We start from the raw sequence: 27,924 nt of genomic DNA on the forward strand, positions 1-27,924 counted from the left end.
ATATACCACATAAAAATATTATTTTCTAAAACCTAAATATACCAGAAAAAACTTGAAACATGTATACAAACTTATATGTTGTGTAATGAGGCCACATAAAAAATTTTATATTTTTTTGAAACTTCTAATGAGATAAATCAATTGTTAATCTTGTATGTCTCTAAGGGTATTTTGGGTATTTTTGAAAAGAAGTCCCAGCCCAATAGCGTATTATAGAACAATTCATAAAGTCGTCGGTATATTATAGAAGGAGACAATGTCGATGGCAAATCGTTGAACTCGATCAAACTCAGTGGTATAGAATAGATTCTCTCATTCATATATGTCTTGGGCTTGACGAAGTGACGATAAACGGATAATAATTAGTCGTAAATATAAGCGTCCGAGTCAACCCGTACATTAGAGAAAATCTCAGGGTGCGTTTGGATCCAAGGCTAGATCAAGGGTGTTCCTACTGCGCGCACACGCGCTAGAACGGGAAGCCGCGCGCGTTCCTACTAACCCTAGCACTTACCATGTAAAAAAAACGGTGTGCGTTTTTTTTTCATGTTCGCACCTTTTTTTTTTTTTTTTTTGTCTCTGAGCGCTTTTTTTTCCTCCGTTTCTTTCTGATTTTTTTTAATCTTTTGCATACCTCCTTACAAATGTAGAATTGGAAAGTTTTTTATTTTGACTTGAAAGTTTTAAAATTTTGTATTGAAATTTTTTAAATTTGAGTTAAAAGTTTTCAAAATTGACTTGAAAGTTTTTAAATTTTATGTTGAAAGTTTTTAAATTTGAGCTGAAAGTTTTTATATTTGAGTTAAAAGTTTTCATTTTATATTGAAAGTTTTTAAATTTGAGCTGAAAGTTTTTATATTTGAGTTAAAAGTTTTCAAATCTGGCTTGAAAGTTTTCAAATCTAGGATGAAAAGTTTTAAATTTGGGATGAAAAGTTGAAAGTTTTCAAAATTTAACTTCAAAATGTTTTCAAATCTAGGTTGAAAGTTTTCAAAACTGGGTTGAAAGTTTTCAGAATTTGACTTCACGTATAGATTTCTTTTCAATCTATTACTTAAAATAATCTTCGGAAAAAAGACAAATCTTATCTTAATTATTATCATTACCTAGAACTAACCGAATCAGTTTTATACGTATAGAGAAAAATTCCGAAAAAAATAAACGCGCGTCTCGCCAGCGCAAGCGCTGAGAATGGCTGACGATGGGACGTGTGGGCGCTGAGAAAGCGCCGAGGGCGCGTACGCGCCAATTATGATTTGCGCTAGATCAAACCTAGCCTAGCCAGGCAAGACCAGGCGTTTGGAATTGTGAAAAAATCCTAACTTTTGAGGGTGAGCTGGCCCGCAGGGGCGAGAAAAGGCTGGCTCATGAGGGAGAGCCAAATCGGCTCGCCTCCGACGGCAAACTCCTCGCGTGAAAAAAATAGCGATAAGATGAAGCGATTTATTTTCCTCCGAGACACGTGCAACTTTCTTCAACAACCAGGCTCCATTCTTGCCGAACTATCGGGCTAGCAAATCGTGTATCTATTTCGCTGCCATCTTCTTGTTAAATCACTCCATCTTTCCAGTCATGGATGAATGCTAAAAGCAAACGAACCAAACGGACGGGTACGGCAAACCTAGCAAGCAGGCAATGAGTTGGTTTGCCTTTGCCTAGCAAGGCTAGCTAGGCAAGGGAACCAAACGCTCCCTCAGTCTCCAGTGGCCAGGGCATCGTCTTCACAAATCACTGTTTTTATGTACTGATACGCGTCTGTGTAAGTACACCCATTTTTCAGTGTGCATATACATCTGCTTGCCTCACAAATTTGTTGCGAACATACAACCGATAAACCATACCTTAAGGGCTTGCGTGGCATCCGCAATTCGCCACAATGGTGGCAACTAGAGGCATTGCCATTGACTTAAAAAAGTGTGGTGTGTCACAATTATGGTATTAATCAGTTTCAGTTGGTTAAATTTGCTTGCCACAAGTGTGACAGAATTAGCCAATTAGCCACCAAACCAACGAACACTCCACTTTCAGTCTATACAAGGACTAAAAGAATGCAGACATAAAAATTGTGCTTAAGCAAGTTTTATATGTTTCGTGAAGCTCTCAAAGGCGAGTGGAAGTGCAGTAATTTGTTATTGGCAGTACATTATTAGAACCGCAGAGAGCATTCACAAGGCATACATTTAACACCATCCAGCACATACGCAGGGAGAATAGCAATCAGGCAATATCTTTGATATACTAATAATTTTTTTAGCTTTACTTCTTTGGAGTGTCAGCATACTTCCAGGTGTAATGTGCAAATGAGGTATACTGTCTTCCACCAGCGACATCTTCTTCGCGTACCTGGCTAGAGATCTCTTTCAGGTCATCATCCATGAGGTTCACCTTTAAGGAGTCAATGTTGGCATCTAGGTTTTTTATCTTGGTTGTTCCTGAGAAAATGTAACGAATTGTTTCTCAGTGATGGATCAATCACGGCATATTAGAGCATACAAACAACGAGCTTTGCTGCTTATGTCCGTGCTTGGGACTTGAAGAGTTGAAGGTAACAACAAGCATTAAGAGGAACAATATTGTAGAATCATACCATTTTTTGGAGCCACAATTTTTTTTGGGCTATAGATTAGTAAAAAAAGATGCATCACTACAAGTTTGAAGTTAACATCATGTAGCACAAACTGTGAGGCAAAAGAGGGGTGTTTCTCCTTTGTTTTACAACCAAATAAACTACTACAAGTATATCACAATTGAAACCTCAATGTTACCATGAAATGCTTCGCAGCCATGTTTTTTTTCCCCGAACAAAACACTATCACAAATTCACAATTAAACTACATGCTTATCCGATTATATTATCTCTTTGTGTATCTTGCTCTATTGTCAGAACTACACATTTCACTAACAAGGAAAGAGATTTGAATATCCATCAATCCCTTTATCTCAAGGTAAAAAAGAAAAGGGAGAAAGCATTGGCCATATAGATCTGCATTGTGCACTATCAGTTACATCAGGACGGGGTTATAGCACTCACCTGGTATTGGGACCACATCATCCCCTTGATGAAGAACCCAAGCTAAAGCTAGCTGAGCAGGGCTGCACTGGTGCTTCTTGGCCAGCTCTTCCGTTTTCAGATAAAGCTGTTTATTCTTCTCCAAATTTTCAGCAGAAAATCGTGGATGTCCTTGCTGGAAAGAATAAAACAAAGTTCATACCTAAGTAACTGAAAGTAATTGTATGCTGCAGATCAAGGAATGGCACTTAGAGTAGAGTGTACCAAATTAGATTCAGCAGACAATTGTTCTGTCACTCCTCTCCCTCCGAAAAACCCGCGGGCGATAGGGCTGTAGGGAACAATTCCAATGCCCAACTTCCTGGAATGGAGTCCATGGATTGCGATGAGTTTACTTGCATGAGCAATCAATCATTAGTAAAACCTGCGATGCGGAATTCACCTGCAGAGCGGCACAATTTCGGGTTCAATGTCACGAGCCCAGAGAGACCACTCCATCTGAACTGCAGTGATTGGGTGCACGGCATGAGCTCGCCTGATGGTGTCAGGGCTCGCCTCCGATAGCCCAATGTACCTCACCTTCCCCTCCTCCACCAATTTCTTGAGCTCACCAATCTAGTTCAGCACCAACCCGAATGGCAATACAAGAATTTACAAGGTGTGTGTGAGGAAGGGTAAAGAACTGAAGAAAGAAATCAAGAAAGGGGGCGAGGTGGAGCAAGAGACCGTGTCCTCGATGGGGATGGTGGTGTCGACGCGGTGCTGGTAGTAGAGGTCGATGTAGTCGACGCCGAGGCGGCCGAGGCTGGCCTCGCAGCAGGCGCGCACGTACTCCGGCCGGCCGCACACGGCGCGCACGCCGTCGGCGCCCCGCCGAATCCCGAACTTGGTGGCCACCTGCACCTGCTCCCGCGGCAGCTGCTTCAGCGCCTGGAAATCCGAAGGCGATAGGGGTTAGCTCGTCATCATCCAATCCAACCACAAGAAACCAAGAACGAGAAGGAAGGGAAGGGCCCCGACCTTGCCGAGGAGGATCTCGTTGGCGAGGGGGCCGTAGACGTCGGAGGTGTCGAAGAAGGTGACGCCGCGGCGGAAGGCGTGCGCGATGACGGCGGCGCCGGCGTCGTCGTCGAGCGGCGAGTTGTACGCGCCCGTGAGCCCCATGCACCCGAACCCCAGCTTGGACACCTACAGCAAGGTCGTCGAATTCAACATCCATCGATTCACACTCACTGTCACTGGCCGATTCAGCGCAAACCGAACGAACGGAAATACGGGGAAGTACGAATTGACGATCGAGCAAGCGGGCATGTTCACCTCTAGGCCCCGGGTGCCGAGCTTGACTCGAGGCATCGGCGCCAGTGGAGCTTGCTCCGCCATGGCCTCTCGGCGGCGGTCGCAGGGGGAGTGAGAGTGAGAGGAGGAAGGCAGTGGGGAAGGGAGTGGAAGTGAATCGCAGTCTCCACTTTTGTTCTGTTCTCCAACGCCTCTGGCCTCTTGCTTTGGATATTTAGGTGCTCAGTCACTGCCACAACGCCACGTGCCATTTGCCAGTGTTTCATACGGTTCCCTTGATTTGATGATGAGAGTGATTTTCTCGTGACATCATTCTTATTTGCAGGTAAATTTAATAGTTATAAAAAATTAAACATTTTAAGAAGAGGTATTAAATGTGATATATCACTCTACAGCCATATAAGTTAAAATTGATTTCTTTTCACACACACAAAAAAAATCAAATTACGACTAGTTAACGTATATTTCTACGGTCAAATTTGTTTTTTCTTTGCAACATTTTGAAGTTACATTTGACATCGCATGTTTGTGGAGTGGTCTATCGCATATTAATTTATCTTGTTGATTTTTTAATAATTATTTAAGTGAGATGTAAACAACAAGTAAATGTCTGCTCGATAGTTTAGATAATTATCCTTTGACAATGATGATGTTTTATGGAACACGGTAAAAAATTTAATTAGAAGAATCGGCCTTAGTAAAAAAAAAGAATTTTAAAACTGTTGGGTTATTAGTTCGTTATAGTCTGTTTTCTGACATTAGTTGTTTAAACCTTAATATCACAAGTGGTTGCTGTATTTATTTTTTACAGTTTAACAGTCGTATCTCAAACCATTAAAATATTTTAGTTACTACTAGACTTTGAAAGACAATTTTATCCAAAAATATATGATCAAAGAAATAAAAAAGTATTTTTAATGGTTAATACTTACTTCGTATATTGTTAGTTGTCTTATAGCATCACCAACAGATTTGCAATAATTTATCTCCAAAATTTAAATTTTAGGTTTACTAAATTGAAAATCGGAAGTGGAAAATCTCCTCCTCCAAAACATAGGCTAAATTCAATTCAATCCCAACATCTAAAAGTGGGCCTTATGTTAAACTATCAATAGAAATTTTTGTTTTTTTTCCTTCCACGCGCATAGAAAGATCGATCGCCGCTCACGCGGGAAGCACATGAGAAATGCGCAAACTAGAGATTGGGAGTCGCTCTCTCGCCCTCAAATCCAAAATACAAAATATATAGGGATGAGAACTCCAAAACTAGTGTAAGGCCTTTGGGGATATGTTGGATCCGATTTTTTAAGTAAAAATCCCCAAATCAATTTTGGGAAGGAAATAAGATAACGGTTGGTGATGCTCTTAAGGGTCAAATCTTAGCGATGAAAATGGAGGAAAAAAAAAGCCCGTAAACTAATTTAAAAATTTGAAATTGGTTGCCCTTAGTTGTTGTATAAATCGATAGAAATTTTGCACTCCATTAGTTGGTAGGATCCCTTTCTCACGTCACATGCCGACATGCTTTTGTAATACTTATTGTACTGAAAGTATTAAAATATAAATCTGCTATACATGCTATGTGAAACACAATAGATATCTATATTTTATTTTTATTTTGTTTAATATAATTACCTCTTTTATTATCACCATCAGAATATGAGTAGATTAATAACCTTGCTCTATATAAAAATGTAGTTTTATGATAATTTTATTATTAAATATGTAGTTTGTGGTACTTAGCCTTAAATTTATAGTTTTATAATGAATTTATTGTTAAATATGTAGTTTTACAATAATTTTATCAAACATCTATAATTTTGTAAAAAAAATTTACTTTTAGAACAAATGTAGATTTGAAATTCTCCGACAGCCGACAGGTGACAAACCTATTTTTGTGCAATTGCAATGAATTTTCCATTACCATTTACGACATATATATTGTAGCAGTGCAACGTATTTTGTTTTGCTGCCCCCGTTTGCTCTCGTTGTACGCATGAATTTTTTCTGGTTCTTTGATCTTTTAATTTTGTTTGTTTGTTTGTTTTGAAATAGCTATGCCATGTTCAAAAAGAAAAGCTCTGCCATTGAATTGGTAAGGCCGAACAGGTCTGTCAATCCAGCCCATGCGTGATTAGTTGCGGGGCCGAGCAATCCTGAAAAAATCCCATCGTAGAGTCCTGTTGGGCCCACCTGACAGGGACCAGCCGCCGCTTCCACGAGCCCTACCAGGTCAAACCGTCAAACCCCCGCGGCGCCCGGCACTCGAATTGTCCCCCCACCAACACCCGCATCACTGACAAATGGGCCCACATAACCTGGTCCCACTATCCAGTGACCAAAATCTTCCTGGGCCAGCCCACCAGGAAAAGAAAAGGGGCAAATATGAGGAAACTTGAATCGAAGAAAAAAAAAGAAGCTATTTCTCCCTTTTATAGCCTCGTCTCGTCTCCTCCCTTCGCTTGCAATCGCTTCGTCTCGCTCCCATCCCTCCCTCCCCCGCGTCCAGCTCAGAGATGAGCTCTCCCACCTGTACGCGCGAATCTAGAACCTTCTAGATCCTCTCCCCTTCCCGATCCGCTCGCCTCGCCTCGTCTCCCGCCCCACCCCGATCCGATCCCCCGAAGGTCCGTACGCGCCCGCATTGCCCAGTGCCCACGCCGAGATGTGGCGTGTTTTTGAATGTGTTACGAGCGAAGGTTTTGATTCTCTCTGTTGCTTCTTCTGCTAGGTCTCGGGGTTGGGGGGGGGGTGCGAATCCTGATGGCGGCGCACGGCGGTGGCGGCGTGGAGGAGGATCAGGCGGGGTCGAGCTCGCTGTGCCCACCTGCTGCGGCGGCTGCGGCGGCGGCTGCGGCGGCGGCGATAGCGAGGGCGGCGCGGCCTCCGAGGCCGGGCAGGGACAAGAGGCTCGGCGTGCGGCACCCGCTGAAGCACCGGAGGTTCTGCGCGGGGGGCAAGGCGGCGGTGGCGGCCGGCGCTAGGGAGGTCGGGGAGGCGACCACCGTGGCGGAGGCGACGGCGACGGGGCCTCCGAAGGGGAGCGACGAGGATGACGAGGCTAGGTACATTTGCGGCGGATGGAAGAGGTAACCTGTCATTTCACGGCGTTCTGTTCTCTAGCTTACCGGGTGGTTTATCCTACTGTTCGTTTTAGTTTAAAATAATTTTGGGTCTGCGTTAGCGTGGTAGCAAGTTACACTTTTACACTTACGTCTGATTTTTTCAAAATTGGAATCGTCTAGATTCATGTAATTTGTTTGTATTCATTGGTGTTGCGTAGGAGTAGCAACTTACAATTAGGTCTGATGCTTTTCCGTTTGTTGATTGGAACTGACCTATCATTTGCACGGCTTCCTCCGATTGTTGATAATATATGCAGTTGCATCCAGGCATGTTGGTACGGTTAAAGTAATACATTCACCAGGGAAACCCGTAGCTTTTGATCCTTATCACTTTGGTTATAAGCTGGAGAAACTTGAGCACAATGAGATCATAACTCTTCTATGTAGTTCCTAACTCTTGCATTGAATTTAAAGCTACAAACTTACTGATTCCTATAATGAAAAAAATGGCCAAAGGATATAATTGTTCATGATCACGTGCATATATACTCCCTCCATTTTTTATAAATGTTTGCCGTGTTGACTTTTAGGCATTCATTTGGCCATTCGTCTTATTCAATAAAATTACGCAACTATGCAAAAATATGAGTCATGCTTAGAGTACTTGTAATGATAAACAAATCACAACAAAATAATTACATTTTTTTGAATAAAACGAATGGTTAAACTTATGTTCAAAAGTCAAGAGCGTCAAATATAAAAAAATGGAGGGAGTAATTCTTAGTACACCAATAGGTCTAATACCACATGGGGATGTTAGTCTTAGATGCTTGTTTGTAAGATACATAATCATGTACTAGTTCCATTAACTGCTTGAGTTACCGTTAAGTAGTGAGAATCAAGACCTATATTTCTGCAATAATATTATTATCTGAATAACATCAGAAGAAAAACACAAATGCTTAAAAATCAGATTATGAAAAGCTTTAAAAAGTCACTAATTGAAGTCATGTCTGTGGAATGTGGAATGGAAGTTATCACTGGCCCAAAAATCATCGCGCATAGCGTGAATGATAAATCATCATACATATTAGGACCTACAAATATATCATGAGTGGCCCATTACCTGCCACTTATTTATGCGTTTTATGTGCAGTAATACATAAAACGATTTTTTGATGCCTAGGGATTTCGTCACGCATGTGGAACAAATAAGCATTAGGTTATGCGCTTGTGCTGGGTTTATCACTTCTGAGTGAAGCTGTGGGCATTAGCCTTTTAGCATCTCAATACTTAGTGTTTATGCTATTTAAAAGGCTTCTCTAGCCGCAGTCTGCTTAAGGTTTTGCAGCTTCTGAAGATTGACTGCGCTTGGTTTATGGTTAAGATAACTGGATTGGCTAACCTTAACGCAGCTGTCTATCTGAACCCAAACTTGTGTTTACAGCTAACACATTTATGACATTGCATTTAGATACAGATGCTAGCAATGTGGTACAGTGGCAGTGGCACCTCAAGCACATGCAAAATTATGCATCAATTGGAGATGATCTTATCACCTGTCACCTGATCACATGGATTGTTTAAACTTGAGCGTGCATGGCAGCATAAGTCAATTTATTTGTCTATTAACTTTCTGAATTCTTCTCTCTGTGAGTATCTGTGGTTACAGTGATGATGGAAGAATGAGTTGTGGATACTCAAGCTTTAGAGGGAGAAGAGCAAACATGGAAGACTTCTATGACATAAAATCATCAAAAGTTGATGATAACCAAATAAACCTCTTTGGAATATTTGATGGTTAGAGATTTACCTTTCAAACACCATAATATATATGTATTCATTCAAACTAAAATTCTTTATCATTATAGGTCATGGTGGTTCACATGCTGCTGAGCATTTAAAGAAGCACTTATTTGAAAATCTTCTGAAACATCCGTCATTCATCACTGATACAAAATCAGCAATAAGTATGATGTTAGTTCAGATAACGTTATTTCAAGATCATTTTGTGCTTCTAGTAGCTAATCAACAGATCTAACTAAATGGTATTTCCCAGGTGAGACCTACAGAAAAACTGACTCTGATTTCTTGGATGCTGAGACTAATATTAATAGAGAGGATGGGTCAACTGCATCAACAGCAATTTTCGTTGGTAACCATATCTATGTGGCAAATGTTGGTGACTCACGAACTGTGATGTCAAAGGCTGGCAAAGGTGCAAGTGCAAGCTTTTTTTTTTTTCTCAAGATTTGTTTCTTAATAATAATGCTTAATACTTGAATAGCATTGAGGGGCATGTCTCATTTGTGAAAGCAGCATTGGAGTTTTCACCATGGATTATATCATAATTCAGGACTATGTGTTCTTGGTGCTAGTTAATGGTGATGGGCATGCGTTGGACATGTTAACAATTGCAATGAATCCATTATTCCTGTTGTTTTTTTTAATTGGAAAGGGTTTCATTGTAAGAGGGATGGCAAAGATGGTAGAGAAAACATGTCTGGAATAGTGGAATATATTACTTATCAATATGGTGACATGATTGAAATACTTTGTTTTTCAGATGAAGTAGGAATACAGAAAATAAATACAGCAAAGTAGGTGTCAACCTTGTTTCGATGGAAAATAAATCATCATGCTTGTTTGTTTCAAATCCTTTTATTCGAAAATGGTACTTTCTTTATGACAATGGGGTTATTATTGGACAATACTGAGTTGAATTATGTATGTCGTAAGTGGATTTGTGTAATGCAAGTGATGACAGAGAATCCTTTTGTTTATGATTTACATATGCAGTTATCTTTGGAAACTGTATGTGAATGATGTACAAGTATACTTTCTTGAGGAAGCTGCAATTGAATAAATATTTTTTTGCCATCATTTCTTTGCCTTTTCATTTATTGAAAGAATTTGGTGGATGCCTTTAAATTGTTAATGTCATTTTTTCCTGATTTCCTTCTTTCAAGATGCATCCTATGATATGCTGTTAAAGCATTTTTAATCTCTTTTTTTAATTACTCATTTTTTGATCTATTCTTTGCAGCTATTGCACTCTCTAGTGATCACAAACCAAATAGAAAAGATGAGCGGAAACGGATTGAGAATGCTGGAGGGGTTGTGACATGGTCTGGTAAGTATTATGCCTCTGGGTGGAAGTTTTTGCTTTTTCTGCCTATCCACTTGGTTGAAATTCAATCACACGCGCATGGCAAATGATTTTCTGAAAGATGTTTTAGCCGATAATAGAAATGGGTTTTTTGCAGGGACATGGAGGGTTGGTGGTGTACTAGCAATGTCTCGGGCTTTTGGTAATCGTTTCTTGAAGCGATTCGTTGTTGCTGAGCCTGAGGTCCAGGTGATATTCTAATCTTGTAATGTTTATGATCTTCCTGTTCTGTTTGTGTTAAAGATAGAACAGTATGATATTACCATGGAACCTGGTATTTTATTTCATGTATGTACTTCTCATGGACTAAAACAGTACATAATGACCTGCAAAATTCTGTCAGGAACAAGAAATAGATGATGATTTGGAGTTTCTGATTTTGGCTAGTGATGGGCTGTGGGATGTGGTGTCCAATGAGGTTAGCATGCCCAATGCCAAATTGGATACATTATATGTTTTTCCCCTTCATGAGCATCTGTATATATACGCAAGTAAAATCCACACTGCTCTATCTTTCGTATACTATTATATAAAATAGATGAATGGGTGGCACTGTTTTATGAGTCTGTACCACTGTTTTATGCACTTCTTTGAAGCAGTGCATATCTGGTGTAACTATTGTTTTGGTTCAGTTAACAATAGCTAAAAGAAGGATCGCTTTGCTGGATATAAAGTGTTGATTTAATCATGTTTGTAGTTATTGCCAAACAGTAACCATTCATATTGGACCCTTTCTACTGATATTTCCTGAAACCAGTTAGGAAGCTCGCATGGAAAAGATTTAGAGAAAATTTGCTTTGTAAGCTAGCAATAAGTTTGACAATGCAGGTCATTTTATGATTGAAAACCTCCATATCCTCTGTTGATTGATGTGTTTGCTTTCTTGTATAACTGATATCTAATGTTGCGTATACTGGTGTTTTCATCAACATTCTTTCTGCTTCTACCTAAACTAGGAATAATTGCAACCAAGGGCTGTTCCCTGTTCATTCCCAAGTTTGTTCTGATATAATGAATTTGGTTGTTCCAGCATGCCGTTGCATTTGTAAAGGCGGAGGAGGGCCCTGAGGCCGCAGCCCGGAAGCTGGCAGAGATTGCTTTTGCCCGTGGAAGCACCGACAATATAACATGCATCGTTGTAAAATTTCTCCATGCTAAGATGGCCGTAGATTCTGCCTCGTCTGGTGAGCGAAGTTGATTTCTTCTGTTCTATTTCTCTTGTTCATTTTATCATCTTAATCTGGAGTGCTGGCATCAATCACGGTGCAACCTTAACTATACGGCCTTCATTGGGCGTTTATATATTTGTTTGTTCATTGACCTTGAGCCTGTCTACTTGCTTTGGGATTTGGTGTCTGTGCAATGCCGCAATGGATCCGTTCGCTGGCGCAGTTGCTCGTGTGAACTGCGGTACTTTTGGTTCACTACTTCGCTTTGCTAAGCCACATCTTAGTCAATTGTTAGGTAGGTGTTTATTTCGCCACCACAACTTAGGCTTGCCATACTTTGGGCCCATCAGTCATTCATGAGGGGCTATTTGGTTCACTCCCTCACTTTGCCAAACTTTGCCACACTTTCTAGGATACTTGTTTGTTTCACTTCCAAAGTTGTGGCATGCCAAAGTTTTTCAATTCAAAGGCCCACATGTCATACACCCATCTTTTAGCCAAAAGTTGCCTAAGGTGTGGCCATCAATTTATAAGCCACAAATTTGGCTATGTTTGGCATGGAGGTTTGGCAATGTTTGGGAGTGAACCAAACAACCCATCACTCTCTTTTTTTTTTTTTCAAACCATGCCACACTTGTGGCCTACTAATTTATGGCCACATTTTTGTGCCATGCCACAATTTACCTAAGGTTAGTTGTGGCAAAGTTAGTCACCAACCAAACCCCTCAGTGTTACTTCGTTCGGTTCTCAGAGCTTGTCCGACTTATTATTAGCTAGCCAGGTCATGTTTACTGTGGTATTTCAGCGATGTTAGTAATGATATTTAATTGAAGCCTTAGATTCGGTTTGACACAATAGAATACAAGAGGAGATTACTACTACAGAAAACATTATTGGTGTAGGTTGGGAAACCCCCATAGGTGCTGGATTTTTCAAACGGCACCACAGAGGTTGACGCTGATGATGGAACCTCATCGGTAACGAATTGACAACCGACACCTATTAGGGGGCAGAAATTTTTTAAAAAAGTCGGCTCAATGAGTCGGCTAATGCTGATTGCTCCCAATCCTATTGCCCCCAATTCACAAAATACATGAATCACCAAATCATCCAAATGCAATCACAAATCGAAATCAAGAATCCCCACAAAATCAACATCCCAAATCAAACCACTGCCTTGTGGTGGTTACTAAATCAACATCCCAAATCACAAAAATCCCCACAAAATATTCACAAATCAAACCACCGCCGTGCCGGAGAGAACTGTCATTGGTTCCATGTTGGGGAGGAGGACAAACCGCCGTCGCTGCTGGCACACCGAGGAGGGGGGAGTATCAACTATCGCCATCTCGGGGAGGGGAGCATCGCCACCACCGCTTAGGATTTGAGGAGAGGGGAGAGGAGGCGAGAGAGGAGTTGAATAAAAAGAGAGGGTGAAAAAAGGGGTGTGCGGACGTAGAAAAGGAAAGGAAAAGAGAGGGTGAAAAAAGGGGCGTGCGGACGGAGAAAAGGGAAGGACAAAAAAAAAAGGAGACGCGTGTAGGATCGAGATGTCGACTAGAGGGGGGTGAAGCATCTAGGCCCCCAGCGTTGATTTTGGTAATTAATGACAAACGCTAATTGTAGACTAACTATTCTCTTAAGTTATACATCTTGAGATATGTCCATATGATGTGTATGCCATGGATGACTATTGAGGATTAAAATCAATGGCGCAAAACAAAAGGAATGAAGACGATAAAACTGGCGGTTTTATTTTAATTGATCGAGGAGTTTGGACGATCAAATTTGCTAGATTTGTTTATAGCTTTGCTGTACTATCAAGAGAGTTAATGACCTAAACAAAGAGATGATCAGAATGCCACATTAGGTCATTTGCATTTAGACTTGGTTCACTATTAAAGTTTTATGTGCTTCTCTGTCTAGGGCTGGTCTGACCGTGGGCCTCAAGCCGGTTTGACCGACGTGTCTTGGCCAGTCTGACCGGCCCCCTGAAAGGTGGTTGTGGCCTGGTTGGTGTGCTCTGGGGTATCAGAGCTTGGTATCAGAGCTTGGTCTCTCTTGATTAGACTTTATCGCCTAGAGAGAAGATGTCAAATAAGGTGAACCATGTAGGAAAGACTCCTATGTTTAATGGCACTAATTATTCCACTTGGAAGATTAAAATGTCTACTCACCTCAAAGCCATGAGCTTCCACATTTGGAGTATTGTTGATGTAAGCTTTGCTATCACCGGGTCGCCCTTGACGAAAGTTGATCAATGCAACGTCAAACTTAATGCTCAAGCTATGAATACATTGTTCAACTCTTTGAGCCAAGAGGAGTTTGATAGAGTGAGCAACCTTGAGACGGCATATGAGATTTGGAACAAGTTGGCAAAGATTCATGAGGGCACAAGTGAGTATAAGGATGCCAAGCTCTATTTCCTCAAGATCCAGTATGAGACATTCTCTATGTTGCCTCATGAGAATGTGAATGACATGTATGAGAGGCTCAATGCCATTGTAAATGATCTCTAGGGGCTTGGGGTAACCTACACCGACCTTGAGGTTGCCCAAATGATGCTTAGGGCTCTACCGTATAAGTATGAGACCCTAGTCACCATGCTCATCAACTCCGACCTGCCAAGAATGACACCTGCAAGCCTTTTGGGGAAGATCAACACCAATGACATGTACAAGTTAAAGAAGAAGGAGATGGAGGAAGCCTCTCTATCTAAGAAGTGCATTACTCTCCAAGCCGAAGTGGAAAACAAGGGCAATAGCTAGGTGAATGAAGACAAGGGTGACTTGGAGGAAGAAATTGTGCTTCTTGCTAGAAGATTCAGCGAGCTCTTAGGAAGGAGAAAGGGAAAGGGAAAGGACTCTAGCTCCTATAAGAGAAGAAGTAGAAGACCCAACAAGATCCTCTCCAACTTGAGATGTTTTGAGTGTGACGAGAAGGGGCACTTTGCTTCTAAGTGCCCTTCCAAGGAAGATGAAGGTGACAAGCCATCCAATAAGAAGAGTGGAAGCTACAAGCTCATGAAGAAGCTCAAGAAGGAGTGAAAGAAGATTGAGGCTTTCATTGGGCAATAGGTCTCAAATGAAGAGAGCTCCGCTTCATCTGGGTCCGATGCCGAAGATAGTGATGATGATGCAAGCTTCAAGAAGAAAAAGATGGCCGGAGTTGCTATAAAGGAGGCTCCATCACTCTTCTCTCATGGCAAAGGGCTCTTCTAAGGTAACATCTAATAGTGATAGTAAAGTGATGATGATAATAATGATGTTTCCTATGATGAGCTTGTGAGCATGTTTGAGGAACTCCTTGCATATAGTGAGGGGGAGATTGTAAAGTTAAAGGCTCTAAAGAAGGATCATGCTTATTTAGAGGCCTTGTATGAGGAGCTCTCTTCATTTGAGTCCTATTACCCAATGAAAGCCTCAATCTTCTTTCTCTCCTTCTTGAGCTTCTTCATGAGCTTGTAGCTTCCACTCTTCTTATTGGATGGCTTGTCACCTTCATCTTCCTTAGAAGGGCACTTAGAAGCAAAGTGCCCCTTCTCGTCACACTCAAAACATCTCAAGTTGGAAGGGTCTTGTTGGGTCTTCTACTTCTTCTGTTATAGGAGCTAGAGTCCTTTCCCTTTCTCCTTCCTAAGAGCTCGTTGAATCTTCTAGCAATAGCAAGAAGCACAATTTCTTCTTCCAAGTCATCCTTGTCTTCATTCACCTTGCCATTGCCCTTGTTTTCCACTTCGGCTTGGAGAGTAATGCACTTCTTAGATGGAGAGGCTTCCTCCATCTCCTTCTTCTTTAACTTGTACATGTCATTGGTGTTGATCTTCCCCAATAGGCTTGTGGATGTCATTTTTGACAGGTCGGAGTTGATGAGCATGGTGATTAGGGTCTCATACTTGTCCAGTAGAGCCCTAAGCATCTTTTGGGCAACCTCAAGGTCGGTGTAGATTGCCCTAAGCCCCTTGAGATCATTGACGATGGCATTGAGTCTCCCATACATGTCATTCACATTCTCATGAGGCAACATGGAGAATGTCTCATATTGGATCTTGAGGAAATGGAGCTTGGCATCCTTATACTCACTTGTGCCCTCATGAATCTCCGCCAACTTGTTTCAAATCTCATATGTCGTCTCAAGGTTGCTCACTCTATAAAACTCTTCTTGGCTCAAAGAGTTGAATAATGCATTCATAGCTTGAGCATTAAGTTTGACGTTGCGGTGATCAACTTCCGTCAAGGGCGACCCGGTGATAGCAAAGCCTATATCAACAATACTCCAAATGTGGAAGCTCATGGCTTTGAGGTGAGTAGTGGGAAGGTTGAGGGGTTGAGGACCCTGCCAAGTGTGGTCAATAGGATTGTGTGAGCCACAATTCTCCCTAGATATGGAAACAATGATGATAAACCTCATGATGCAAGAGATTGCCATATCAGAGGGGACCTTTGGACAATGTATCTATTATGCCCCTTAGATTATGAGGTTGATTCAAAACAAGCTTTCCGATGTGGGAGGAAACTTAAAGCAACACAAGCAATATAAGCCAAGACTTTAACTTGCTTCTGCAAGGGGTACTAGAGTGTGGACTTCCACTTGTAGGGTCGAGATGTCACTAGAGGGGGAGGAGGGAATAGGCGATTTAAAACTAAATGACACCTAATCAAAACTAACCTAAGTTGCTAGGCTTGGTGAGGGACGAAGTTATGTTTTGCAAACCTAGGGTGATATAGGCTCAAATATGTCTCTATGAAAGTAAATTGCACAAATGTAAATGCAATAAGTAAATGAGACAATAGACAAGGAGTTTTTTTTTTCACCCGAGGTTCGGATCGGTTTCCTACTCCCCGTTGAGACGAGCCCAACTTCATCGCTCAAAACCACGAAGCCACCGCAAGCCCCCTTCATCAAGGGGTGGGCAAGATGAGAGCCGGCCCACGAAGTGGACTACCCAAGCCTCGATCACTAGGGGTAGTTCTTCATTCACTCCGAAGGTGGTGAACTTCAAACCACTCACAATCGGCGTCGGGCCTTCTCCACGATCTCCTTGGAGAGGTCCTCGGGCAACACCTCCACAAGCCGTCTAGGAGGTGGCAACCTTCATGAGTAACAAGCGATGACCCGACTCGGAGATGATCAAGTGCCACACTAGCTCTACAATGAAGCAAATGCGCTTGACTCTTGGCTAATCATCCCTTAATCACACCAAATGGATGAACACAAGCACTAGAGTGTGTGCAAGGGATGTATGCAAGTGAAGCAAGTGTCAAGAGAGTCCCCTTGCTGCTAGTGGCGGGGAGGAGGGTAGGGGTATTTATACCCCAACCCACAAAAACTAGCCATTGGGGTCGAAATTCCCCAACTCAGTACATTGTCGGTCAGACCGCCGAAGGGTGGCTGGTCAGATCGACTTTTCAACGGCTAGTTACCGTTGCAGGGCATTAAATGCACTGACACATGGGGGCCGGTCAGACCGCAGTAGTGTGGCCGGTCAGATCGGCCGTGGCTCGGTCAAACCGCAATCGGCTCGGTCTAACCGATTGCGGCTCGGGTTTTTCACCTAGAGGCCGACCAACCAGCACAGGGTCGGCCGGTCAGACCGGCAAGGTCTCCATGGTCAGACTAGCCAACACTCGTCGGTCAGACCAGCATAAGGCCCACGGTCTGACCGGCTCTGGACAGAGAAGCAGAACAATTTAAACAGAGAACCAAGTCTAAATGCAAATGACCTAATGTGGCATTTTGATCATCTCTTTGTTTAGGTCATTATCCCTCTTGATAGTAAGACAAAGGTATAAATAAATCTAGCAAATTTTGATCATCCAACTCCTCGATTAATTAAAATAAAACCTCTGGTTTTACTGTCTTCGCTCCTTTTGCTTTGCGCCATTGAATTTAGTCCTCAGTGATCATCCATTCATACACATCATGTGGTCCTAACTCAAAATGTATAGCTCAAGAAAATAGTTCGGCTACAATTAACGCTTGTCATTAATTACCAAAATCAATGACGGGGGCCTAGATGCTTCACCGGTTCTAATGTGGGCCCCGCAACCAACAACCCTGATGAGACATACGGGTTTTAATTGGAACAGACACTTCTATTTGACATTAAATATATGTGTCCGTTCCAATTAAAAACCGGCACCTATTTGTACTGCGTTTTTCTTGCCATTGGCGCCCCCTGTGGCGCGTGTTTGGTTGGGAAAACACTATAGGTGTCGATTTTAGCTGTTCCGACACCTGTAAGGGGGGGGGGGCAAAAATCAGCAAGTAGGATAGTTTTAGTTCCATCTGCCACCAATAAAATATAGAAACATGCAAGATAAATTCTGTCTATACATGGAGAAACAAAAATGGCAAATCCAAATGTGACTGCGTTTTTTAGCCCAATTCTTTCTTTTTTCCCCCTAATATGCAGACATCTTTGATCTTTGATCTTTGATCTTGTTCATGTTTGTATATGACATCATAATATATCTTGTCTCATTTGTCTAAGATTTTCCATAATTATATTCGGATCACATCCAATAAACAAATATCCTTATGGGCTTAAAGCACTTAGCGAACATGCACACTCCTGAACAAAGACAGAGAAAAAGAACAGAACAAAAGTGCCGCACCGAAGTTCTGTACAACCACAAAAGAGCATGGGGGTTACGTTAAACTCCTGGAGATGGAGATGCAGTTTCGATTAGCCCTTTTGCCGTGGCCACCATATCAGGCAGAGGCAATCCACGCTCCAAAACCACCCCTGCATCGCCGAAGAAGAGCCTGTATCTCTCCACCTTCGACGGCGTCCTCTTTACCTTGGAAAGCGCCTCCACCATCCCCTTCTTCCTGAAGTCGGCTGCATAGCCGTACAGAAGAGTGCGCGTTTCTACTATGGAAATCGCTAGCTCGACTATTGCTCTTCTCATCCTGGGGCATTCAGGGCTCGGCTTCTTGCTGGAGTTGAGTGTATCCACCATCTTCTGAACGAGTGCCTCCGCTGTATTATTGGCTAAGGATTCCAGTGCATCTTTAAAGCAGGCAGGCATGGCGTTGTGAATCTGCGCTGCGAGCCCAATCAGGACCTCTAGCTGCTTTCCCTTGGTATTCAATATTTTCTCCAAAATCTGCGTGTGGTTCACATTAGCTCTATAAATCATAATTATCGTCTCTACGGCGATGTATGGATCATATTATGCACACGCTGTACACTTAAAGCGTGTGTTGTTTTGGGACTTGGGAAATATTCGTGGGTGTGTGAGTATGATGTGCGTTATATTTGTACGTGTATTTGATGCTATGTTAACTTGAAAAAAAAGAGAGAAACAAATAGAGAAAATGCTACAATTGAGTAAGATCAAATCCAGGAGAAGACTCACCACTTTCAAGGCGGATGCAAGATGGTCGCTGAAACCAATATGGCGCAGCTCGTCTCCGGAGTGCGCGCACAGATTCTGCAGCAGGCTTGCCGCACATCGGCAGCCATCCTCGTCCCTAGCCGAAATCATGTTCTTGAGATCGTTTACAAGATCGCAATATTTTCCCTTGAATTCCTTGAGGATGGCCGAGCAGTTGCCGGGGCTTTCCGTTGCCAGCGTCGCCAATGCTTCACCTGCCGCCAACCGCAGCTGGCGATCATCTTGTGTACTGCTCGCTTGTTGGTCTTGCTGCGAGGGGAAGAATTCTTGCACCAATCTGGTAATGATCGCCGCGATTTCCCCGACCTCCTGCCTCGTATCGGCGTTGACACAGAGCTTGGCGAGGATATCCATCGCCGGCGCCCATTCCTCCGTGCCGGCGCCGTCGTCCTCCAAGATCCCGGCGAGGCTGCTCACTAGGAAAGGATGGTCCGATATCTTCCGCCGGAGCGTGACGCCGATCTCCCCCTTGGCGCCGGCGAGCTTTGCGACTAGCTTCAGTGACGAGGCGGTGATGGGTCGTCGATTCCGCTGTGCCTCGTTGCTGGAGCAGGCTATGAACCCTATCACCTTCGAGACGAGGTTAGCTGCCCTCCAGATTTCTGCGCAGTTTTCGGGATCGGAAGCAAGCTTCTCGAGGATCAGCATCCCCATTATCGGGAGCGCGTCTTCGTCGTCGTCGAGAGGCTCCTCGTCTGGAGCTGACCATAGATTCTTGATTCGTCGCGGGCAACTGGGCTTGGGGAAGCAACAGCAGCAGGTCGAGTCAGTATTAACGTTGCCTGCAGCTGCTTTTGTCTGTGTTGAGCCTCCACTGTCTTGTTCTTTCTTCGAGCAAGATGGAGCATCAAGGAGTGAAGATATCAGCTGCACGGTGCCAGGGAACCTGGCGATCCGGAGCTCACCGGCGACCTCGCCGATGACCTTCGCCGCGAACAGCCTGATTTGCCGGTCTTCTTCGGCGCCCCATCCCAGCATGCCGATCAAGGTGGCAATGGCGTTTGTGGAGGTGATGATCTTCGATGAAGCAAGCCGGGCCTTGGAGCCTCTTCGTTGCCGGAGGAAGCAGTGAAGGACGGTGACCCCAGCAAGGACCCTCTCGCGGCTGCGGCTGGGTTCGCCGGAGCCGAGGGAGTCGACGGCGAAGCTGACGATGTTCGCGTCCTCCATGGCGAGCAGGCCGTCCTCCATCCACGCGTCGTAGGCGTGCTCGTAGTACAGGTCGACGGACCTTGTCCCGAGCTTGCAGCGCCGCGCCAGCCATCTCCGGAGGAGGACGGAGAAGGGATCCGTCAGGCACGCCACGATGTAGAGCGCGCCCTGGGCGAGCACAAGCCCGTAGAAGATCTTGAGCGACGGCACGAGGTTGACGTTGCCCGTGCTCACGCGGTCCACCCTGCCGGCGAGGCGCGCCGACGAGATGGCGACGCGGGCGACGGCCGCCGGGATCTGGAAGTTGCCGAGCGCCACCGCCGTGAGCACCACGTACAGCCCCAGGAAGCCGAACGTCGCCGTCAGGAAGGCAACCATCAAGGGTGGGCAGACGACCAACATAGTGTTGGCGAGCACCAGCCGCGCGCGCTGGGCAAACGACGGCGGCGGCGGCGAAGCCTCACCTGCAGCCGTCGGGCGCTGCAGGGGCGCCGGTCTCTTGATCTTCTCCCGCACGGCTATCAGCTGCTGGCACAGAACGAACGTCATGAAGAGCAGCAACACGGATGCCAGCGCCGTCACCGGCGGAGCGCCGTACAGCAGCACCAGTGAACAGCCCAAGGCCAGTATCGCGGCCAGGGGGGTCAGCCGCAGTACTATCGCGACGACGCGGCGCCCTGACCCTGGTCTGTTCGCTCGTTTGAGGAGCCAGATGATGGGGAACCTGGCTAGCAGCACGAGCAGGGCAGCCAGCACCAGCGGCACGTACCGTTTTTTCGGGAATACGTGGGTTAGGACGACCGTGAGGATGACGGAGAGGCACAGCATCACGATCACCGCGTTCAGAAAATACAGCAGCTCCAGGGTTGAAGACAGCTTGAGCATTCTGATTCCTCCCGTGGTCTTGAACAAGAATTTATCGTCTGATTTGTTTTGGCGGCTGAACACCCTGAGTCCCCCAATGACACGGTCCCAATGACACGGTTAGCAGCGTTGTAGACAACCAAATTTGGTACTAGGACAAATTCATAGTAGAGGTCAGACTCACCCATGAATGACCAAGAACTGCGTTTGGTTCATAAAGCTTATGTTTTGTCACCTCAAATTTTTTAAGTAGTGTATTAGTCATATTTTGTTCCTCAGAAACATATTATGTACACATGTTATTACACCTATGTACTATTATACCGATGTGTAAAGTCTTAAACTTAAATTCATTAATTGTTTTATGTAAACAAGAAAACAAAATTCCTTATAGTTTTAGAAGTATATATATATATGTCAGAGTTTTGTCTTTTTACTAGTGATGTGATAATTATTAGTTGGTGTGCATCATTTTTATACGTAAGCGTCCTCTATTTGAACATGCCCAAGAGTGTAGTGTGATGACGAGAGAACGTACGTGAAGTGCTACTACTTACCTGTAAGCCTCCAGGAAGACTATCGCCATGGCGTACCAGAAATCCTCGCGCAGGTCCGTGGAATACCCACCGAGCACGACGACGGTCGCCCAGGTGAAGGCCAGCGTGCCGACGGCGTTGCCCGTCCTCTCCACGAAAGCGACGACGCGGACGAAGCGGTTCAGCCACTTCTGGGCCGTCTTCCACGCCCCCTCGTCCTCGTCGCCGCCGCCGGCCAGCGCGGCTGGCTGTGCTGCAGGCTGATCATAACCCGGGCCCGGGATGGCTATGCTACGCTCATTTGCTGCACTTGTTGCGGCCATCCTACTTCCTGCGAGCTCTCCTGCGGTAGTACGTGCGCTTCTACAAGCTCAAGGACATTGCATCTTGGAGTTAGACGAGCTATAAAAGATTTTTGTGTCTTGCTATTACTGGTTCAAGTTAATTATTGGAGGAGACCGAGGTAAGGTAGGTATCTTAAGATTCTGTTTACTTTGGGGTAGGGACTTGCTTGGGGCCGAGCACTTGGAATCATTGAAATGATGAATCGTACCAACCAGTACCACAATAAACACAACTTGGTACGTGGTTGACTGTTTATTGTGTTTTGTCGAGAGCATTAGTGCTAAAGTGTTTCTTCGGCTGGTTTCGTTGTTCACAAAACGATTCTTTTTAGAACGTTCTTTTTTGACACCGGAATTGGCGGGTTTGAGCTGCCTGAAACATAATATTCTACTCATGTGTGTTATGTTATTCTTTGTTTTAACTTTAATTGGGGAAAAGCTCGCCCTTCTCCTCTCATAGCCTCGCTCCCGCCCTTATATATTTTGGATGGTACAAGTTATATCATCCATTCTTCATCGGGCTCCGCGTCCCTCTGCTCGTTATGAGGTCCTCCTTAAGGTGGAGTCAAGAGAGGTCTTGAGCATTTATCGTGTGCCTCGGTGATGCTTTCTTGCGCAAAGGGGCTTAATGGAGGAGACGGTCATCCACAAATGCCATCCCATGGCCTCACTTGTCGGCGTCTAGGTAGAGTATGTGGAAAATGGTGGGACTAAGTAAGACACATGAAGTCATTCGTCCTACCTAACAACCCATGCCGTATGACAATCCATACGTGGCCTCGAATGATAGGTGGTAAGGCATGTTTTATCTACTGTGTCAGTTGCCTCAACGGGCAGGTATCAGTTACATCGCCTTTTATTGGGAAGGGACACCTTGCCTCAATGCAACCTTTTTCGGGACACCTTTTCGGGGTCGCTTGTCCCGAGCAATTCAGGATATGGTCTAGATTGGTGCTCGGGGACAACCACTAGGAGTTTGAGTGTCCAACCTTAAACCTCAGTTCTTCGCTAGCCTTGGAGGTTGCAGGCAGCTCTTTGGAAAGACTCGTTGCCTCAAGGAGCTCATAGGACAGCGATGTGGCGCCAAGTTGCCATGTGCCACCCCGTGATATTGCTTCCCGCCTATATTTTATCAAAATTAATCAAAGAGCAAGACAAAAATTTATTATCTTATATCGTGTTGATCCAAACTATAATGGTGAATATTTGTAGCAATTCCAGTTCTCAAACAAACAAACAAAGAGTTATAACTATACGAATCTAGTCCATTCCGTTTCAAATTATTTGTGGTTCTACATTTTGTTCTAAGACAAACATGTATATCTTTAGTCAATAAATTTTAAATTTTAGAAGTCTGTGTATGTTATCATGATAACATGTGAATTGTATATTATGAAAGTATTTCTTATAGTGAATTTAAAAATATAAATATAACGATGTTAAATTATATGAGTTTATAGAAATTGATGGTAAAACAATAATAAAATGTTTAATTTAGTATAAATCTAAAACAACAAATAATTTAAAATAGAGCAAGTATTATTTTTATAGAAAAAACAAGCTTCCACATTCGCTCCAGATGACCTATGCCGCTTATTATATTGTAGGGTGGATCAAAATTATAATAGTTTAGATTAAACCAATAAACAGATAAAATCCATATAGAAATACTAATTAGAAATATATGGCACCCATATGAGAAAAGAACTAAGAGGTGGCAGGTAGATTACTAACTGAATTTCGGAATAAAATATAAAATTAATCAGAAATTGATTTTTAATTGGAATTTAAAAGTAAAATTACAAAATCATTACTACTAAAATTCTAAATAAAACCTTTTCTCTTGAATATTGCAAGCTAGAGTTTTCTACTATTCGGCCGTTTAAAACCCCCTCGGATATCTTATCCTCTCGTCGCCGCGCGCCAACCCGCCACAAAACCCTACGCCTCCGCTCATCCCTATCCCCACTCGCCGGAGATGGCCGCCGGCGACCTCCTCCTCCGCACCCAGAGCGGCCTCCCCGTGCTCGCAAGGGCCTTCCCCAGCTTCCTCTGCCTCCGCGTCCCTGCCCGCCGCCGCCGGGGCGCTCCTCCCCTGACCGCCGCCAAGGTCGACGTCGCCGACGCCGTCGGCCGCCGTGTCAGGTCGGGCGGCGCGGCCGTACCGAAGCGGCGTCGTAGCCGTAGGGACGCGGAGGAGGAGGAGGAGGAGGGCCTCGCGTTCTCGAGGGTGGTCACAGGCAGGGGAAGAGGCGTCCGCGAGGAGGGCGTGGCGGAAGGGGAGGCTCCGGAATTCGATGCGGCGAAGAGCGGTGACGAGTCGGGAGGCGTGGATGGCTCGTACCTCAGCGACACAAGGTAATCGCTTGCCTTGCGCCGCAAATTGAGAGTTATCTCTTCCCCTGTAGAAATGATTATGGTTTGGAACTGTAGAAATGGCGAGTGCTTTATTTATGTAAGAGTATTTTCGAATATGTGGAAATGGTTATGTTTCCAAAACAGAAATGGCGAGTGCTTGTTTCCAGTATTTTCCAGATGAGTAGAGCTTAAAGATTTTAAACGTTGTGTTAGGGAGACGCCAAATCATGTCTGTTCTACTAGAATTAATCAGTTTTCACTAAGTTCTAGCAGCGTGCTGTGTTTGTATAATTATTTATTGCTGTAAACCAACTGTTACTGCCTCCTTCAAGTAGCATAATGCTCATCTGTAAACAATCATTTTGCTAATCCTCGACTAACTAGAATATGAGAAGACTGCTCATCCGATTTGTATAACAGGATTTACAAATGTACTGCTTTCGTAATTTAGAAATGCTATTCATATGCAGGTTTGATCAATGCGCTATTTCTCCGTTGTCACTGAAAGCCGTCAAAGATGCTGGGTATGAAAGGATGACCCAGGTGCAGGAGGCAACTCTGCCAGTAATCCTTCAAGGTCAGGGAAATGGCAATGTTATTGTTCCCAGTCCAGTGAATGATACCAGTATTTTTTGGTGGGAGTCCTGAAACTGAATCTGCAACATTTTGTTCCATTTTAGGCAAAGATGTTCTTGCAAAAGCAAAGACAGGAACTGGGAAAACTGTTGCCTTTTTGGTACTTATCCTTAATCCCAATCAAATTATGGCATTAGTCGCTATCACCTATTAACGTATTGACTAATGAGTTAGAGTATCTTGTTTTAGCTTCCAGCCATTGAAGTTCTCTCCGCATTACCTAATTCTCGGAGGGATCAACTACGTCCATCTATAAATTTGCTGGTGATGTGCCCTACTAGGGAGCTTGCAATCCAAGTGGCTGTTGAGGCCAAGAAACTTCTCAAGTATCACCGCTCACTGGGGGTGCAAGTTGTAATCGGTGGCACACGATTAACCCAAGAGCAACGAAGCATGCAAGCTAACCCATGCCAGGTTGTACCCATGAACTACAGACAGGTCATATCTTGGATTCTTAGTGCAAGTTATGTATACTAACACTGTGCACTGATCAAACAGATTCTTGTTGCTACACCTGGAAGGCTTAAAGACCATGTTGAGAACACACCTGGTTTTTCTACCCGACTAAAAGGTGTGAAGGTTCTTGTTCTTGATGAAGCTGATCGCCTGCTGGATATGGGATTCAGAAGAGACATTGAGAGAATAATTGCTTCCGTTCCTAAAGAGCGACAGACATTGCTATTTTCTGCTACTGTGCCAGAGGAGGTAAACTCTTTGTATTATTAAGCTCTCTTTATATAAAGTTAAACCTCTAACAAACTATCTTTTGAACGTTTATATTTAGGTCCGCCAAATTTCTCATATTGCAATGAAGAAGAATTATAAGTTCATCAACACCGTTAAGGATGGTGATGAGGAGACACATGCACAGGTTTAGACCTGTCATTTTTTCTTGAGCATTTTATGCTAAATGCTAAAGTTTTGGAGCTCATTAGAACATTGCGCTGCTTCTATATCAGGTGAGTCAGATGTTCATGATCGCGCCACTAGATCTACACTTCTCTATCTTATATGATGTATTGAAGAAGCATGTTGCAGAGGATGCAGACTACAAAGTAAGTTTCATATCCAAACTGTGAACCTATATCTTGTGGATTATGGATGTGTCATTGTTGTTCAATTTTACAGGTGATTATATTCTGCACTACTGCGATGGTTACCAAACTTGTCGCTGAAATTCTTTCCCAACTGAGACTGAATATAAGAGAGATTCATTCCAGAAAGTCACAATCTGCCAGAACTAAGGTCTCAGATGAATTCAGGAAGTCAAGGGGTCTGATATTGGTTAGTTCTGATGTATCTGCCCGCGGCGTGGATTATCCTGATGTCACCCTTGTCATACAGGTACCTGTTATTATTTCCCCTCACAAAATTCTTCTTGTAAACTGATATTGCTATATTGTTGTTATTTATTTTTCTTTTCTTTATGAATGTTTGGAAAACTATTTCTGTTGACCAAAATATGGCAATGCAAATATGCTTGCAGTTTGTTGTGTTCTGATAAAGTTTTTTCTCCTTGAATATTTGCTCTTGCAGGTTGGGGTGCCAGCTGATAGACAGCAATATATACATAGACTTGGTAGAACTGGACGGAAGGGAAAGGAAGGGCAAGGCCTATTACTGTTGGCTCCATGGGAGAAGTACTTTCTTAGTAGCATTAAGGATTTGTCAATATCAGAGGCTACGGTACCTTCTGTTGATTCAAGCACTCAGACAATAGTAAGTTCATAATCCTCTCATCTATTTCGCCATGCAACATAGGTCAGATCTAGCGCAAATTTTGCAATAGGAAGTCCATTTTTGCCTGCTCAAGAAATCTCAAGTACTCTTGTTTCTGCTTTATTTGATAGGTCAAAGACGCAGTCCGGAAAGTTGAGATGAGGAGCAAGGAGTGTGCCTATCAAGCATGGTTAGGATACTACAACTCTAACAAGACCATTGGCCGAGAAAAATCCAGACTTGTTAAGCTCGCAGAAGAGTTCAGCCAAAGCATGGAGCTTTCAGTTCCGCCAGCTATACCCAAGCAAATTCTTCGAAAGATGGGACTTAACAATGTTCCTGGGCTGAGATCTACATAACCCTGATGCCTGAAATTAAGGTCCTTGTGCACTTTGTGCTAAAAGCGTAGAGCACACTATCGACATTTGATCCATCACTGTGCTCTCTGCTGCGTTTATGGTAAACTTCAGGCGTGATGTACCTCACTGCTGCAGATATTTGAGCTTTGCAGCTCGGTGGGTTGATATTGGTCAGAAGTTTGGACGATCAACACTATGTATGATCACAGATCACTTCTCTCGGAGGTTCAGGAGTTCTAAGTTCAACTATTCAAGCATGACTAGGAGTCTTTCTGGTCCTCTACAAATACAGGTTCAAAAACAGACAGTGATTCTACAGAAGCTCATATAGTGCAACACACGAAGATTTTTATTTTTACCTTGTTCTGATCCATTTTGAGATGGATTTACTTGAGACACTAGATGATCAGATCGTTTATTAAACCCATGCTTATATATTATTTATCAGATAGTAGCATTCTTTTGCTACCATCATCCAAAACTCCAAGTTGAGCAAGTGAAAAGAGATGATATCAGAGTGTCTATTACACCCGTGCTTCGATTGAATTTACCGCTTTTAAATTTGAATTTCTCGAAAACCATTCGAACTCGACTAGTTCCTCCGCGCCGAACTCACCAAACGAGAACATTGTACACGAAAGGTTCGAACAGCAAATAGGAAGAGGAATCAAACCCAACTTGAAAAAAACGAAGAGATTAAACTCCAACGTTCCTTCTCAAAGCACGTTGAGCGTTGATGAGATCCTTGCTTCTTGCGATGGGATTGGGCCAGGTTGGGCCATGGACTAATGGGCCGATGTGATGGGCCTTCAGCAAGCATGGTTTGGAGGCCCACTACGGCCCA

General features: G+C 43.6%; 4 protein-coding genes across 4 annotated transcripts; 2 read left to right on the forward strand and 2 right to left on the reverse strand.

Annotated features, from left to right (window-relative positions):
• Positions 1-2,078: 2,078 nt before the first annotated feature.
• On the reverse strand, positions 2,079-4,498 carry LOC127760776 (probable aldo-keto reductase 1). Its single transcript, XM_052285075.1, has 7 exons — positions 4,328-4,498; positions 4,031-4,198; positions 3,737-3,940; positions 3,453-3,625; positions 3,275-3,371; positions 3,032-3,185; positions 2,079-2,432 (listed from the first exon to the last, which is right to left on the reverse strand). The coding sequence occupies exons 1-7, from the start codon at positions 4,388-4,390 to the stop codon at positions 2,257-2,259; spliced, it is 1,035 nt and encodes a 344-aa protein (XP_052141035.1). The 5' UTR covers positions 4,391-4,498; the 3' UTR covers positions 2,079-2,256.
• Positions 4,499-6,755: 2,257 nt separating this feature from the next.
• On the forward strand, positions 6,756-11,866 carry LOC127776687 (probable protein phosphatase 2C 7). The gene is made up of 9 exons (XM_052303197.1): positions 6,756-6,933; positions 7,038-7,395; positions 9,044-9,171; positions 9,243-9,341; positions 9,431-9,589; positions 10,418-10,504; positions 10,638-10,729; positions 10,884-10,958; positions 11,571-11,866. Exons 2-9 carry the CDS (start codon positions 7,070-7,072, stop codon positions 11,736-11,738), a joined length of 1,134 nt encoding a protein of 377 aa, XP_052159157.1. The 5' UTR covers positions 6,756-6,933; positions 7,038-7,069; the 3' UTR covers positions 11,739-11,866.
• A 3,393-nt stretch (positions 11,867-15,259) lies between these two features.
• LOC127776678 (uncharacterized) lies at positions 15,260-22,044 on the reverse strand. Its single transcript, XM_052303185.1, has 3 exons — positions 21,686-22,044; positions 19,074-21,213; positions 15,260-18,821 (listed from the first exon to the last, which is right to left on the reverse strand). Exons 1-3 carry the CDS (start codon positions 21,985-21,987, stop codon positions 18,366-18,368), a joined length of 2,898 nt encoding a protein of 965 aa, XP_052159145.1. The 5' UTR covers positions 21,988-22,044; the 3' UTR covers positions 15,260-18,365.
• Positions 22,045-23,908: 1,864 nt separating this feature from the next.
• Positions 23,909-27,607, forward strand: LOC127780005 (DEAD-box ATP-dependent RNA helicase 25). Its single transcript, XM_052306951.1, has 10 exons — positions 23,909-24,366; positions 24,837-24,943; positions 25,047-25,102; positions 25,192-25,416; positions 25,501-25,707; positions 25,787-25,873; positions 25,962-26,057; positions 26,131-26,346; positions 26,539-26,721; positions 26,853-27,607. The coding sequence occupies exons 1-10, from the start codon at positions 23,987-23,989 to the stop codon at positions 27,078-27,080; spliced, it is 1,785 nt and encodes a 594-aa protein (XP_052162911.1). The 5' UTR covers positions 23,909-23,986; the 3' UTR covers positions 27,081-27,607.
• The last annotated feature ends 317 nt before the right edge of the window (positions 27,608-27,924 follow it).

Source organism: Oryza glaberrima, chromosome 1 (genome assembly GCF_000147395.1).
Source record: "Oryza glaberrima chromosome 1, OglaRS2, whole genome shotgun sequence".
Lineage (NCBI taxonomy): Eukaryota > Viridiplantae > Streptophyta > Magnoliopsida > Poales > Poaceae > Oryza > Oryza glaberrima.

What these genes read in the sequence shown, in the direction of transcription:
- LOC127760776 (XM_052285075.1), bottom strand. Translation starts at nt 4,390, where the DNA reads ATGGCGGAGCAAGCTCCACTGGCGCCGATGCCTCGAGTCAAGCTCGGC. An exon ending in ACGAGATCCTCCTCGGCAAG is followed by an intron (nt 3,941 to 4,030) that starts GTCGGGGCCCTT and finishes TCGGATTTCCAG; the next exon opens with GCGCTGAAGCAGCTGCCGCG. An exon ending in CCATCCCCATCGAGGACACG is followed by an intron (nt 3,626 to 3,736) that starts GTCTCTTGCTCC and finishes GTGCTGAACTAG; the next exon opens with ATTGGTGAGCTCAAGAAATT.
- LOC127776678 (XM_052303185.1), bottom strand. Translation starts at nt 21,987, where the DNA reads ATGGCCGCAACAAGTGCAGCAAATGAGCGTAGCATAGCCATCCCGGGC. An exon ending in GTCTTCCTGGAGGCTTACAG is followed by an intron (nt 21,214 to 21,685) that starts GTAAGTAGTAGC and finishes TGGGGGACTCAG; the next exon opens with GGTGTTCAGCCGCCAAAACA. An exon ending in TTGCATCCGCCTTGAAAGTG is followed by an intron (nt 18,822 to 19,073) that starts GTGAGTCTTCTC and finishes AACCACACGCAG; the next exon opens with ATTTTGGAGAAAATATTGAA.
- LOC127776687 (XM_052303197.1), top strand. Translation starts at nt 7,070, where the DNA reads ATGGCGGCGCACGGCGGTGGCGGCGTGGAGGAGGATCAGGCGGGGTCG. An exon ending in TGATACAAAATCAGCAATAA is followed by an intron (nt 9,342 to 9,430) that starts GTATGATGTTAG and finishes GGTATTTCCCAG; the next exon opens with GTGAGACCTACAGAAAAACT. An exon ending in TTGCTGAGCCTGAGGTCCAG is followed by an intron (nt 10,730 to 10,883) that starts GTGATATTCTAA and finishes AAATTCTGTCAG; the next exon opens with GAACAAGAAATAGATGATGA.
- LOC127780005 (XM_052306951.1), top strand. Translation starts at nt 23,987, where the DNA reads ATGGCCGCCGGCGACCTCCTCCTCCGCACCCAGAGCGGCCTCCCCGTG. An exon ending in TCTGCCAGTAATCCTTCAAG is followed by an intron (nt 24,944 to 25,046) that starts GTCAGGGAAATG and finishes GTTCCATTTTAG; the next exon opens with GCAAAGATGTTCTTGCAAAA. An exon ending in ATGTCACCCTTGTCATACAG is followed by an intron (nt 26,347 to 26,538) that starts GTACCTGTTATT and finishes TTGCTCTTGCAG; the next exon opens with GTTGGGGTGCCAGCTGATAG.